The sequence below is a fragment of the Carya illinoinensis genome, chromosome 4, assembly GCF_018687715.1.
Source record: "Carya illinoinensis cultivar Pawnee chromosome 4, C.illinoinensisPawnee_v1, whole genome shotgun sequence".
NCBI classification, from domain to species: domain Eukaryota; kingdom Viridiplantae; phylum Streptophyta; class Magnoliopsida; order Fagales; family Juglandaceae; genus Carya; species Carya illinoinensis.
Window position 1 is genome coordinate 5,018,823 of NC_056755.1, and position 13,444 is coordinate 5,032,266.

The 13,444-nt window shown below is 32.7% G+C and overlaps 1 protein-coding gene across 1 annotated transcript; it reads right to left on the reverse strand.

Annotated features, from left to right (window-relative positions):
- Positions 1-1,018: 1,018 nt before the first annotated feature.
- LOC122307776 (lipid phosphate phosphatase epsilon 1, chloroplastic-like) lies at positions 1,019-2,454 on the reverse strand. Its single transcript, XM_043120866.1, has 2 exons — positions 2,052-2,454; positions 1,019-1,289 (listed from the first exon to the last, which is right to left on the reverse strand). Exons 1-2 carry the CDS (start codon positions 2,192-2,194, stop codon positions 1,028-1,030), a joined length of 405 nt encoding a protein of 134 aa, XP_042976800.1. The 5' UTR covers positions 2,195-2,454; the 3' UTR covers positions 1,019-1,027.
- Positions 2,455-13,444: the final 10,990 nt, after the last annotated feature.

A 13,444-nucleotide genomic window follows, 5' to 3' on the forward strand; every position in this document is an offset into this window, starting at 1 on the left:
TCATATACTCTTGAAGAATTATCACTTATAGTATAGGTCTTCTCTACAGCATACCAAATAGCCGCTATTGTAGGAAGATGATCGAAGAGAACTCTCACATGTTTCTTCATTGAATTAAGAAGCCATGTTTGAACGGCGCAATTTTCAAGAATAATTTTGAAATTATTAGATGTATCACCAACCATATTTATAAAGAGAAATACCGGGATAGAAACGAAAGTATATTGCAATGATATAGGACAGTAAAAATCCTATATATCTAGGATTAAACCAAGATGTTTGTAGTTTACAGACAGTTTCAGAAGCAGGTATATCAATTAAACTTGCTCTGATACCATGACAAATAGAACAATAGTGGAGCAGTTTTTCATATATTCATCTCTCTTAGGCCAAAAATATATATGGATAGAGAGACAACTAATTTAGGAAAATAGATAACCTAATTGATCTAATTATAGTAATTACAAGGAAACACTAATTACAATATCAATTAAGAAATTTTACCAATCTTTCCTATAATTAACATAATAAAATGAAACACTAAAATCTCCTATAATTAAGCACAAATCACGCTAACAATTTTTCATCGTGAACAATATTATTTCATATTATAAGGTACTGATGTGTCACATTTTCAATGACTTTTTATTAAAATGTCGTCTAAATAGTGAGTTAAGATGAGATGAGTTGAAATAAAAATTGAATAAAATATTATTTTTTAATATTATTATTATTTTGAGAATTGAAAATGTTGAATTATTTAATATATTTTATCTGAAAATTTAAAAAAATTGTAATGATGAAATATTTTCACTATCCAAACAAAGCCTAAATGATTGACTTGTGAGAGTATTGGCAATGATCTAGCTATTGCTAAGTCTAAAGTTTAGCTAAAATCTCAACTTTTGACTAGGTGAATCCACGTTGGACTAGCAATCTTAAAATTAAAATAATAATATAATATAATATATTTTAATAATATTTGACAATTTTTTTTATATATATTTTACAAATATACTTTCATATATTAATTAATAATTTCATTATAATTAGAGAATTCTTCCTTATCCCGAAACCAATTGCGAACTACATGTACAAGAAATCTTAGGCAAAACCCAGCAGCTCCCAGAACAACAACCATTCGAACCCATAAACTAGAATCAAATGCTTGTAGAACAAAAGCATCAAAAGACCATAACCACAAAATACAGAAGATGGATCCCAAGACAGCACCCACAACAACTTGGCTAACTGTGTGGGATTGTTGCGATCGAGACCCGCAGCCACGTCTGTAAACAACGATGGCAAAGAGAAATAAGCATAGTTTTCACATCCAATATCCAGTACATAGACTTGCTAAATTCAATCACTGATTCTGGGTCAGAGGAAAAATGCCATACACAAAATCATGAAACTTGCAATAGGAAGGGCTTTTAGATCCTCCACTTCTTAAGTTTACAATTTTATAATCGACTACATTAATATAGTAGCAACAAGTGCTCGGCAGAAATTTTGTTTCCAATAATTTTATGCCAATCAATACTTACAACAATATTTACTTGCTCAAATACTCATGATAAGTCAAGATGCGAATTAATTCTAAATTCTAATCCATGAATTACTGCTGGAAAACAAAAGAAATCCTCTTTTCAAAAACTTAATTGTTCATTAGCCTATGAATCAGAATTTCTGCACCATAATTGTGAAAAGTTGTTGACCTCGTACTTTCTGCACCAAAATTTCTCTACATGCATTTATATAATATGTTCCAGAAGTACATAGAAATTAATTAAAATGCTCTGCTTTCTTCAATTGAACTCCTGAAGCATTATAGACTTCAAGAGATTCTGACCAAGAAAAGATAAAAGCACTCGAGAGTTAATTTGGAAAGAATAAACCTACTAGCACATGGCACACAAGGGAATATCATGATTGAGGGGCCTCATCCAAAGTCTATAGGTGCTAATTTGCAAGGAAATGTAGAGTATCTTGATCAGTTTGAATTTTAATGTGTGTATCCAAGAAGGAAAAATGGAAGAGCAACTACATACAGAGAGGAAGGATGGATCTTGCGAAGCTCGGTCATGTCGCTAAGGATTTTTGATAGAAGCCATTGTGAGAGTCGCAGAACCACGACGACGACTCCATTTAATCGCTTATTGAAAAGAAAAGGAGAAAAATGAGAGTGCATCATAATCAAATCAAAAAATGAGAGGAGTGAGATGAGAGAGTCAGAGCAAAACGAACAAAGAAGAGGATCTAGAAGAGCAAGAAGGAGACTTACCGTTTGGCCGGGAAGAAGATGTGGAAGAAGACGACCGACGGAGATAAGAGGGATGAACGGGAAAGCTTGTAGATTGAAGAAGAGCAAGGGAGAGAAGAGCGCAGGTTGCTTGCAGGTTAAAAAAAGAGAAAAAAAGAAAAACGAGAGAAAGAGATAGCAGGAGATCGATGAAATAATAAAATATAGGAAAAATATAGTTGTTATTACAATGGTGCAATATGATTACTCAAAAAGTATATTTTATTAAAAACAGTGTTAATTTAAATTTTAAATATAAAAAAATCAATATTGATATACAGATTAATACGTAATTGTGTTTATATATAGTAAAACTTTAAAATATATTTATCCATCATAAACAGTAACTCGTCGTGTATGGAGAAGGGTCAAGATTTACTGCAGCTCGAGTTATGAGCTTTTGATGTTTGACTAGTCCAATGTATTAGTTTTTTTCATATTTAGTTAAATTTTAGACTTTTATTAATATTTGATTAGGCCATTATCAATGGTCTGAAATTACTTAAAAAGTAAGTTATTTTACTTATCATGTCATTATGTAGCAACTTTTCTATAAGATGAAATCATGTCTAAAAAATAACTATCGACCACGGTATAAGAGGGATATACCACGATATAGGATGAATAAGATTTTTTTCCCCCTTTTAATTTGAAAATATCTTAATTACTCTCATATAGTAAAATCCGTGCTAGCATTTGCTAAGTACTTTTACTACGTACACTATCAAAAAAATCTCAAAATTTTTATTTTTCCTATCTTAAAAACTTTCGACTTCAATGATCTGGGGTGGCCCAGATTTTTGTGTGAGAGTAAAAGAGTGTTCCGTCGTGATGGATACACCATCAATCAATGCTGTAGGGACGGCTTTTTTAAAAATAAAAAAAAATAAAAAAACAAAAACAAAAAATGCTGTAGAGACGTCTGAAAAGAGAAGACAGACAGGGAAGGTGAGAGCATTCGGATGGTGGAGTATTTTTAAATATTTATTATTTTATTATTCTTGTTGATATTTATTTTTTATTTTTTATTTTTTATTTTTATTTAATATTTTATTATTAATTTTTTGTCATTTTTTTACTAATATTTTTAAGATATCTCAAATAATCTCCCCAAATCACGAACAGAACTTAAATCTACGCTGACGCTGTTTTAGTTGAATATTCAACATGGGTCATTCCCCGTGCAGGTAAAAAACTTCGCCTGTTGAAATTTTGCGCCGCGTTCACATCGCACCATGGTACAGCAGGCAAACTGCATCCCCGAGCGCGAAAAAAGTGGCTTTTCTTGTCATTCACGGGCGTTGAGGTCATAATTAACGTGTCCCCCCTATTAATTATCAATAATCGATGTGTGTCTTTAAAAGCGGAGCAGTACTCTTCTGTAACTCCTCGTTCAAAACGCACAAGTCTTCTAGTTCGCCGACAACAAAGCTCCTGATCAAGTCAAGGGCTCACAAAGAGGCGTTGAGATGGTGGGAGAAACGGCAACGATTGGTGGTGCTAGTAGTGATCGTCGGATTCTGGCAATTCTTTTGGTGATGATTTTGCTGCACAAGAGCCATTGTGGAGCGAGTGTTGCTGCTGCTAATGCTTCAATATTCCAGGACAACGTCACCTCCCTTAACTACCAAGGCCACATTATTGACATGGACGAGCCACACCAATGGTTCGATTCTGAAATAAGCAGAATGCTCGCTGCAAATTCTCGATACACTGGAGGCACTTCTAAGAAATCTACCCAAGTATCCAACTGTGGCAGAGGAAAAAAGTACATATCGTGCGAGCCCCTGAAATCTCAAAGCGGCAGCATAGGAGAAACGTGTGGCAGCTACTACAAACGCAATTGCTAGACCTGAATTAAGTATAGGATGTAATATGCGTTCTATTTCTTTAAATTTTCTTTTAGTTTTTGCTTTCCTTTTATTGAGCATTTTTGCTCAAATATTGTAAGTCTGTTCGCGACTGCTAGTAGATGTTTTTACTTAATTATTGCAAAATAAAAAAGTTGTGGTGTCGATTCTGTGAAAAAGAAAAAAGAAAAAAATAAATTTTAAGGTTAATCTTTCTTATTCCTGCTATTTAGTGTGAAATTGGCATTGAATGAATCATGTTATAATCCAATTAAAAGTGAGCAATATTACTAATAAGTAGCTAGCATATATGGGGAACATTTTTATCACACAAATTATTGGAATTTAGACAACAGTACTAACTAGGAAGATGTTGAATCCGAGGAATCACATGCATGCTCGTTCACCCTCGGTCCGAGAAGTTCCTGATCCAAGGTCAAGTTAAGAAAAGGGACCCGCTACAGGCCGGACGTTGTGTAATTAGAAGATTTACACCCTCTAATGGGAGGGTGACACGTTGCAGGTATAGCAAATTTACAATAGATGTAAAACACAAAAACTAACTACTACTGAAAAAGAAGAGTAACTTTTAGAGAGAAAGAGAGTGCAGAGTGATTGTAGATTGTTGTTCCTAATGGAGAGAGCGCATCGTGGGGAGAGGGTGATTGCATTTCTGAAAGAGTAGTAGTTAGTTTTTTTTTAGTTAAAAATTTGATGTACAGTTAATTTTATATATTTTTTTGTACATTTTAATAATATGATTAGTTATATATTAAAAAAAATTAATTTAATTAATCATATCAATAAAATATAAAAATAGATAAAAATAACTATACATAATATTATTCATCCTTCTCTTTCCACGACTTACTCTCTCTCTCTCTTCACTCTCTCTCCCTTTCTGAAACCATGATCTACAATCTCTCTTCACTTTCTCTCTTTCTCTCTCTAAATCGGAGATGCGTGCCCTCCATTGCCATATCTCTATCTCTCGCTTAAGAACAAACCAGCCTAGACATCATCTCTCTCATGCTCCCAATCAGCACAAATTTGATATCTGTCTCTTGAGATCCTGTAAGTAAGTTTTATCTGTTAAATGTGAGAGCACTTTATCTTCAAAATACAATTTGTTTTAGTATTCATATAAATTTGTTGAAGGATAATAAATTACTCATGGCAGTCAAATGTACGTTCTGGTGATGCTGATGTTGATTGGCTCGAGAAACCTGCTCCTCTCAGTGGTGGGGTCTCCCCATGAGAAGCTGCCTGATGAGTGATTTTTCCTTGGTTTTCCGCCATCTCTCCACGGCATTTTCCTTAAGGGATATGCTTTCGGAGCCAAAGTGTGTCCCGAATCATGATTTTTCTCTTCCTTTTTTTTTTTTTAATTACTGATTAAGTATGTATTTTTTTAGTGCTATTGTAAATTTTTTTTTATTTTTAAAAAAATATAAAAAAAATGAATGAGAAAAAAAAAAAAAAAAACAAAAAACTGATTCATACGGTGGGTTATCGGCTACCTCCTATCCTTCGATGGATGTAGCAGAACCTTTTCCTTAAATAAAAGAGGAAACCCACAAAAATATAATGTTTTTAAAATCTGTTCCATCCGTGATACATCACATGCAATTAAGCACAGGGATGCCGATGGAGTTCTCCGATAATCACTACATCCAAAACAGATGATACAATGCTTGGAATAAAAAACAACATGGTAATTAATGATGGTTGTTGAAATTAAATGGGTCTTTATGAAAAGGCTGATAACTAGTGTGTGGCCACAATTAATTCGGTACACATCCAATAATGCAGTACTGTGTGGATAACTAGTGGGATCGGAAAATGATCTTTACGTGGCTCACGTCAGAAAATTGATAGATACTAGAACTCGTGTTTTTATGTTGTGTAAGTTACGAAGAATATATTGATTATTATATATTGTTATATTTTAATTAATATATATTAGTATTACATATTATTATATATTGATTACTATCTATACATTACTATTAGATGCTATTATATTTTAATTATTATATATTAGTGTGGCATGTTATTATAAATTTATACATTAGCTTAAATATTATTATACATTAGTATTATATGTTGTTATACATTAGTGTTTATATATTAATATTACATGTTATTATACATTAGTGTTAGATGGTAGTAATAGTATGGTGCTTACATATACTAAACTATTGTTAGTTAATTTAATCTATTTATGTTATATTATAAGTATATTATTTTATAATAATTAACTCATATTAGTATATTATTAAATTTAACTAACTATATAAGTTATAGTTATATAAAATATAGGTATTAATATATATAAAAAATATATATTTTTATAACATATGTACAATATTAGAGTCGGAGTCAGTCTAATACCACCTCCAATTTCGACTCTCGAGTGTTTGCAAAAAAAAAAAAAAACCTTCATCTTATCGGAGTTGAAGGGGAGCTAGAGCAAAATCAAAATTGAATTTTTAGATTTTTACTCAACCCTACGTTAGACTATATAAGTCAATTTAAACCCGACTTGTTAAGCTAAATATGTTAAATTTATTGCAGATCAAGGTGTCGCAAAGAGGCATTGAGATGGTGGGAGAAACAGCAAAGAGTGGGAATAGTGGTGATCATCAGATTCTGGCAATTCTTCTGGTGATGATTTTCCGGCCCACGACCCATTGTGGAGCATGGCTCATGTGCTGCTGATGCTAATGCTTCAATATTCCAGGGCAACGCCACCTCCCTTGACTACCAAGGCCACATCATATATTGACATGGGTGAACCGAACCCGTGGTTCGATTCTGAAATAAGCAGAATGCTCATTGCAAAACGTCCATACACACAATGTGCTTTAGATAAAAGGCAAGTATCCAACTGTGACAGAGGTAAAAAGCACACTTTGTGAGAGCTCCTGAAATCTCGTAATCCCGGACCAGAAAATTGTGGCATGTACAAACGCAATTTCTAGACCTCAATTATGTGTTGGATATAATATATGTGTGTGTGTTTTATTTCTATTTGTTTTTGCTTTCGTTTACTGAATATTTTTTATCAAATATTATTGTAAGTCTGTTGGCGACTGATAGTGGATGCTTTTGCATAATTATTACAAAATAAAAAAAATGTTTTGGACGTCGCTTCCTTGAAAAAAAGAAAAGAAAATTAAAGAAGAATCTTAAATTAATAAGTTTAACCTTTCTTATTCCTTCTATATTCCAATAATTGGATACTGCATATTGACATGATCAGTATCGCATGTTTGACAGCAAGTGAGCAACCAGCAATATTACCAGCTAGCATATATATACGGTGGAACTTTTTATCACACAAATTAGTTGAATTTAGACAACACGAACTACGCAGATGTTTGATGCATTCGATCGAGGAATCACTTACTCGATCGATCATCCTCAGTCCCGGCCCTGGAGAAGTCCCTCATGATCCAAGGCCTCGCACAGATTTAAGCATGCATGAAGACTGTGATGGTGGGAGATCGAAAGACAACAAGTTCAGAAAAAGGTTAGATCTTATAATTAATTGGCACTTGTAGGTTCTGGTGATGATGCTGATCACAAAATATGAAGAAAAAAAATAAAAATATTATTATTAAAAAGACAATATTATATTATTATTTTGATGAATCTAATGACTAATCTAATGTAAAATTATAGATACCAAAGTTTTAAATTTATGAAAAATTTATACTTTTCATTAAATTTTGAAGATAAATTTGATAAGTCTAATATTAGTACTCTAATAAGTCAGATTTCTCGATTAAAATACTAGCAGAAATAACTCAAAAGTGAAGGAGATCAGAATTAAATAACTGGCAATGTATTGTAGTCAAACCACAAGCAACCTAGACTACAATTAGATAGGGGTACCGCGATTCAAGATGAAATTCAAGCATATTGCCGCAAATTATAACAAAAAATGCTGAGAATTCTAAAGAAATTAAAGGATATTTCAGTCCAGTTGTTACATGAATTGTAATCATCCACCCTCTAACTCACATTTTTCTCATTTTAAAAGAAATACAGAAAATGTAGATTATTATTATTATATCATACTTGACTTTTGACTTAGCCTTATGTTTTTCTAATTATTCATGTCTGTACCAACTGACAACGACAAAATGAAAGCCCCACCATTAATTTTCCTGAAATAAAACAGAGGAAACGCAACGTACAGCGTAAGTTTTTATCGTTTTTAAAATTCTTCCATCCGTGACATCTCATCCCACCCCAAGCTGTCTCTCGAGTCTTCGCCAAAGACGACTTCCTAATCGCTCCTCAGAGAGGACTCGCACAGGGAGGGGGTTGAGATGGTGGGTGAAACAGCGAAGAAACTGGGTCACTTTCTTCTGGTGACAGTGCTGATGATGATGATGATATTCTCACCGCACACGGCTCGTTGGGGAGCGACTGCTTCTTCAATCCAGCTTAACAACGGCACCCGCACCGCCCTTGATTACCAGGGCCGCATGGAGGAACCAGAGCTGCTCTTCGATTCGGAAATAAGCAGGATGCTGGTTGACTATCAGAGTTTCACTTCTGGCACTAAAAACCCTACTAAGCCTGCAGTTTCCGGCTGTGGCCGACCTCCAAAGTACGCAAGCTGCCTTCCCAAGAAAACTGGTAAGCCGCCGCAAAAATGTGAAACCTACACACGCGGTTGCAAATGATCTTTGTAGAAATGTTTTCTATCTATCTACTCTTAAATAAAGTCTGGGTGTGTGTGTGTGTTCGTTTTGCTTTCCCTTTTAGCTACTGCTCATGCTTTCAAATGTAATAATGTATATCACTTGCTGCTGTGAAGGCTTTTGCTTCTTAGACTATTTACGTTGGATTCATCAAAAGTCATCTTTAAAATTTAATGAAAAGTATAAATTTTTTATAAATCTAAAATCTTCTTATCTATATTCTCACATTGGATTAGTCATTGGATTCATCAAAATAATAATATAATATTATTATTTTAATAATAATATAATTTTTTTTTTCATATTTTATAATTAAACTAGTTATATGTATATTAATAATTTGATCTCAAATTACTCTACCATGTGAATAAACTACACAAATATGTTAATATATCTCAAAATTGGTGCAATGCAATGCAAAAGAAGTGAGTAAAAAAATATCCTGTTTATACTGCAGTATAATGTATTACTGCTGGTCATGGATATTTAACAAAGTGTAGTTTATTTATGTATTAGTGCAATACTCTAGTAATTTGATCTGAAAATATCCATGTGAATAAACTACACAAATAAGACCTGCTTCCTGGAAGCTAGAATGGAGACAACCAACATCGCCCAAATATCTAAATAGAATTGTATAAATAAAATCTGCTAGAGTTCATTCAGAAAGACATCATGAGATTTTTCATTAAAATTCAGCCTAAGTCATCAATGACATCACATAACAATGACACTAATTCACAATGAATAAATGACACAATAAACAACTATGCTTCAGATTTTCCCATCCATAAACAGATCTAAATACACAGTTTCTCAATACAAACAGCTTCTAACCACAATTCACTTCCAAAATATCCCACAAACAACCTCCAAAATACAAACAACTTCACATAAACAACCTCCGAAGGCAGGACTAGAAGCACCTAAGAAAATCAGCAAAAATATCAGGAAAAAAATTAAGCCAAACTCAGTCATCTGTATAATCAGTTTTATAAAATTTTCCCTATCAAAACCGAGAGCAAAAGCCCCAATCGGAGCTGACCATAAAACCGTATAAATAAATGAAGCTAGGGTTGAAGGAGAAAAAAAAAAACAACGAACCTGAAGCCGCTATTCCGATCTGAGCCAACCTAGAGTATGCGAATAATGTTTCTGCGTGAAGAATAGAAGGAGTTTTTCAATCAGTACAGAGCTTGAAAACTATAGAAAGAGAGGAAGGGGGAGAGAAAATATACGGGTTGCCTTTAGAGATAAAGCTCGCTGGAGAAATCTGAGAAATACACACCGGTGTTCTCTGATGAATCGGTTCAGCGTGAAGAATCCGAGAGACTGCTTTCCGTCGATGGCGAAAAATGAAAAAGAGAGGCACGGGAGAGAGAAAACGCAGGGAGGAATATAGAGAGAGGGAAGAGAGAGGAAAAATAAAATCAGGCGATTAAGCATTAAAAGTGGAATAAAATAATATAAAAATGAGTGTATAGTACACCTTCATATTTGAAGAAAACGGGTGATTTACTGTTGGTCAAAACTTCACATATTTATGTTTGCCGAGACCAATGCAGCGGTAAACAATACTACTTCATCAATTTATGAATTTGACTTGACTTTTAATAAAGTCAATGCCAATGCTCTTAATTTGTTCTTATGAACTAAGAATGGAGTCGCTATTCATCTTTGTAATAATTGAGAGCTCGCACAAATTTTGCATCCACCAAACGAAACAAAAATCCTTGATTCTGTGACGAATGTTTTCTCCAATTTGTTTTGAGATTCTCATTGAAATGGGTCTTCGTCGTTAAGACGTTGTACTGCACGGCGTGCGGTCTAAATAAGTCCGGTCTAGTCCAATAATGCACTGTACAAAATTAGTGGGATCGAAGAAATCACGGCACGTGGCTCCGTTTGAAAAATTGATGGAACCATTAATGGAATGGCACCCACTAAAAGACACGTTTATCCAAGTTGGTGAGCCATTCTGTTTTACTTTAGGTTTTGTCCATAAAAATTCTTATAATTTAGTTGATGTTATTCATAAAATTCTTATAATTTAGTTAAAAATAATATTTTTTAATTATTTTTTGATCTTATTATTTTTAAAAAACTTTTTATATTTTATTTCCTATATTGTCTTTATTCTATTAAAATAATATTTTTCTATTCTTTCTTTATTATTTATTTCTTACTTTTATTTATAAATTTAACTATTCAATATTTTTTATTATGTTTTGAACTATTACTCTAGTAAATATTTTAAACAAAAATTTAAATTATTTTTTTGTGGGTATGATAATATCTTTAAAATTACTTTTTATTTTTTTGTAATTATTTAAAACTATAATAAATATGAATATGATAAAAAGTATAGATGATTGAAAGAATAATTTATTTTATGTATTCGAATAAAATATTAATAAAAAAATGGTAGATTTACGGGATTTTTACCGACATTTTTTTAATTTAATTAATTAATTAATTATTATTATTAATTAATTTTAATTAAGCAAGTATTTTTTATTTTTAAAAATATTATCATGGGTTTAAGAATTTTAGAAAAAAATAAATCAAAATAAAAAAAATACTATTCCAGAGAAAAAATCGGTAGAAGTGTCTGTGCCCTTGCGCTGTTCGTTTTATTTTACAAGTTTTTAGTTTAGTTTATTTATTTATTTATTGTCAATATCTATTTTCTCAAATAATTTCTTAAATCCTGCCTATTGAACATTATGATAAGGTCAATTAATCACGGGTTTACAAGGGATAAAAACATATGCCTAGTGGGTAAATAGTGCAAATTAACATTGATTTGTGTTCCGTTGTGGAAAAAGATTCTCCAAGTTATTGTCTTAATTTGAAAGTCTAGAGTAAGAAAAATATAATACATATATAAAGTGAGTCTTAATTATAACTGCAAGGAATTTCCCCTTACTAAAAGTCAAGGCAAGCCTACATAAGGAACGTCCAGCCTAGTTGGATGGCTCCTCAGCCCGCTAAGGCTATCCAGCCCAAGAGCTATAGCTAGCTCACGACCCCAATTATATGGGAAAATCCAAGGGTAAATGTGAAATGGACTAAGGGTGTACAGGAACCGATAAAATCGGTTGTGAACTGATTAGACCCATCGTCGGAGCATGGTACCGGTTGAAACCGTCAAAGAATCGATCGACGAACAAGAAGAATTGAAGGAAAACCAATATCGACAGTTCGGCGTTGGTTTGAACCCATAGGAAACCGTTGAACCAACCAATCCGGTCTATTTATATATATATTTTAAATATATGTAAATAAAACGGCGTCGTTTAAGGCTTGAATGTTAGAGAAAAATATAATAGAACAGTGCCGTTTGGCTTGCGCCGTTTCAAAATGAGTTAATGACCCCCCCGCCCCTCTTCTTCTTCTTCCACGCATCATCTTCTTCCTCTCTTCAACCTGCTTCTTCTTCCATGGCAGGTGACGATTGCAGTGATGTACATCGAGACCAATATGAACGGTTTTCTTTTCCCAAACCCTTGGTTTCGGCCGGTTTAATAGACTCATGGCAAAGGTCGGTAGTGTCTCAGTTTGGCACCGAAACCGACGCCAAACCCATCGGTGTACAGCCCTAAGATGGACTTATTGTTTCAATACCCCCTATGATACCTAGCACTTAAAAACATGTGCAGATAGATGGGTGGGAAATATGAGAATTAAATAAGGCAGGAGATGCTAGTTATATTTCTCCCATATTAGATTTCTTATAGAATATTGATCCCTTTTTTATAAGGTTGTAATCGAGCCGAGCCAAGCCGATCTTTGACTTTTCGAACTCGGCTCGACTCAAAATACTTGAGCTCGAGCCCAAGATTTTTTTTTTAATTTTTTGTTCGAGCTCGACTCGATAAGCTAAACTGTCAACTCGATCTCAAGCTCGTCCCACAAACGAGTTTGAGTCGAGCCAAGCTTGAACTTAAATTGTTTTTTTTAATAAATAAATAAATAAAATAAAAGAACTAATATTGAATTTATACAACTAACAAGTAGAACCTTTATTGAATTATAAAATTTTAAAAAATTTATAAATAATTCATATTTAACTAGTTAATATTTATCCAAAATAAGAATATATTATACGCCTATATATATTATTGTACATACACTTAATATGATAGCATATATTTATTTCATATATGGTTCTCACATATTAGTATACGAAATTAATAAATTTTATCGACTAATTATTACACAAATTATAAAATATACATAAGAAGTATATTCACTATATAGATATAAGTAATTAGATTACGTATTATATATTTAATTATAAAAGTGGTATGTTTATATTATTAGCTAATACATATATACATGTATATGTATATATACATAAGTGTATGTATATATTTATTAATATATGAATAAGTTTTAATCGATTTGAGCTAACGACTCGACTCGAGCATAAACGAGCCTTAGCCGAGTCGAGTCCAGTTTTGTCGAATATGTGTCATTTACAAATCGAGCGGGTATCTACTTTTACAAATGAGTTTTTTTTTTTTTTTCACGAGTCGAGTTCAATTCAAGTTTAACCGAGTGAGTATCGA

Excerpts from the sequence above, each read along its gene's own strand:
- LOC122307776 (XM_043120866.1), bottom strand. The coding sequence starts at position 2,194 with ATGATGCACTCTCATTTTTCTCCTTTTCTTTTCAATAAGCGATTAAAT. Across the intron at positions 1,290-2,051 it reads AAGATCCATCCTTCCTCTCT|ACGTGGCTGCGGGTCTCGAT; the intron begins GTATGTAGTTGC and ends CGTTGTTTACAG.